Source organism: Morone saxatilis, unplaced genomic scaffold (assembly GCF_004916995.1).
Source record: "Morone saxatilis isolate NCDOM2014 unplaced genomic scaffold, NCSU_SB_2.0 Contig17, whole genome shotgun sequence".
In the NCBI taxonomy this organism is placed as follows: domain Eukaryota; kingdom Metazoa; phylum Chordata; class Actinopteri; family Moronidae; genus Morone; species Morone saxatilis.
The window spans coordinates 8932362-8933740 of record NW_023339729.1 but is presented as its reverse complement, the minus strand read 5'-3'; the positions used below and the strand labels follow the sequence as shown (position 1 = coordinate 8933740).

Sequence of the window (1379 nt, the reverse complement as noted above, 5' to 3'; positions counted from 1 at the left end):
GTAAACAGGATGTTGTCTAACTGATGACCTAATCTGTCTACTTTAAATTTAACTAACTTAACCACCTAACACCTAAACACAATAAGATTAACATTGGCTTATCATCCTGCATTGTCTATACACTGCAGCAGTTTTTATTGTACTTTATTGTATACATCTGGTGAGGATGCCTCCACGTCACCTCCTGAGGGAGGTGTTCCCGGCACGTCCAGCTGGGAGGAGGCCACGGGGCAGACCAAGTGGAGAGATTATATCTCAACACTGGCCTGGGAAGAGGAAAGTTGGCCAATGTGGCCAGGGAAAGGGAAGTTTGGCGTCCTCTGCTGGACTTGCTACCCCCGCGACAATAATTGTATTATTATTTATGTGATGTGACATTAAAGCCGCAGTCAGTGAATAAGCGCTTGGTTCCAACTGACTTACAAAATGTTTCATCACTTCAGAAATCAAATTAATTTATTTAACACACTTAAAAATGTTCCAAACATTGACTTGATAAAGGAACTCAATTAAAAATCCATTCATGCCAAAATAAAGTATTTGAACAGACACACTATTTTAACCACAGCCTCAGTCCCCAGTCATTTACTGACTATCCACCCCATGTGGATTAGTGGTTGTAATTAATCTCCATGGTAAATTTCCTGAGTAACATATTAACTTCCACTGCTCACTTTTAAAGCAAAGTGTACAACTGTTAATTTGTGCCAATGACAAGTAATTCCTTGAATGGTATAATTAGGATGGTTTCAGTGGTTAAGAGCAGTGGGTAGTAGCCCACATGTTTATTTTTAGGCTAGTTACGCATTCAATTTGTCTGCTATTGTCTGCCATGTCTTTTTTCCTGCTGTTTTATTACAGAGAGTTTAATTTTTTACACAATATATGCTTTACATCAGCTTCCAGTATGTAGTATGTAATCATCAGTAAATCTGTGATCAACCTAGTGGTCTGTTGTGGTCAAATTACTTAAACCTGGTTTCACCTAGTTGCACCTCCTCAGTCTGGCTTGTCCAACATAAAATTTATTAAAGCCCGGATGTACTGACTAGACTAAAGCTTACTTTTTTTCATGCTTTTTTTGTTATCCTGGATTGTCTGAATTCTGCTCTTGTGAAATAGTCCCCTGATTATCCTCTCAGACTTTGTAAAATTCCTCTGCAGAAAATGGTACAACCGTATCCTCAGGTTAAGTAGTCCTTGTTACGGGTAAACTAATCTTCATGTACGTTACCACCAGTAAAGTGTCTGTTTAAAATCTGGTGAAGGAGATTGTTGGGTAATTAGTTTTACAGTAAATCAGCAGATTGTAACATAATCATCAGAACTTTCTGGCAGCGGCAACAAGCACCGGAAGGATCCTGTACAATCAGAGCAAC

The 1379-nt window shown here is 38.9% G+C and overlaps 1 protein-coding gene across 1 annotated transcript in view; it reads left to right on the top strand.

Moving 5' to 3' along the window:
- Nucleotides 1-350, top strand: part of LOC118326570 (complement C3-like) — a 34428-nt gene extending 34078 nt beyond the window's left edge. The window contains 1 exon segment of the mRNA XM_035659589.1: nt 190-350. Coding sequence (XP_035515482.1) covers nt 190-350 — 161 coding nt within the window.
- Nucleotides 351-1379: the final 1029 nt, after the last annotated feature.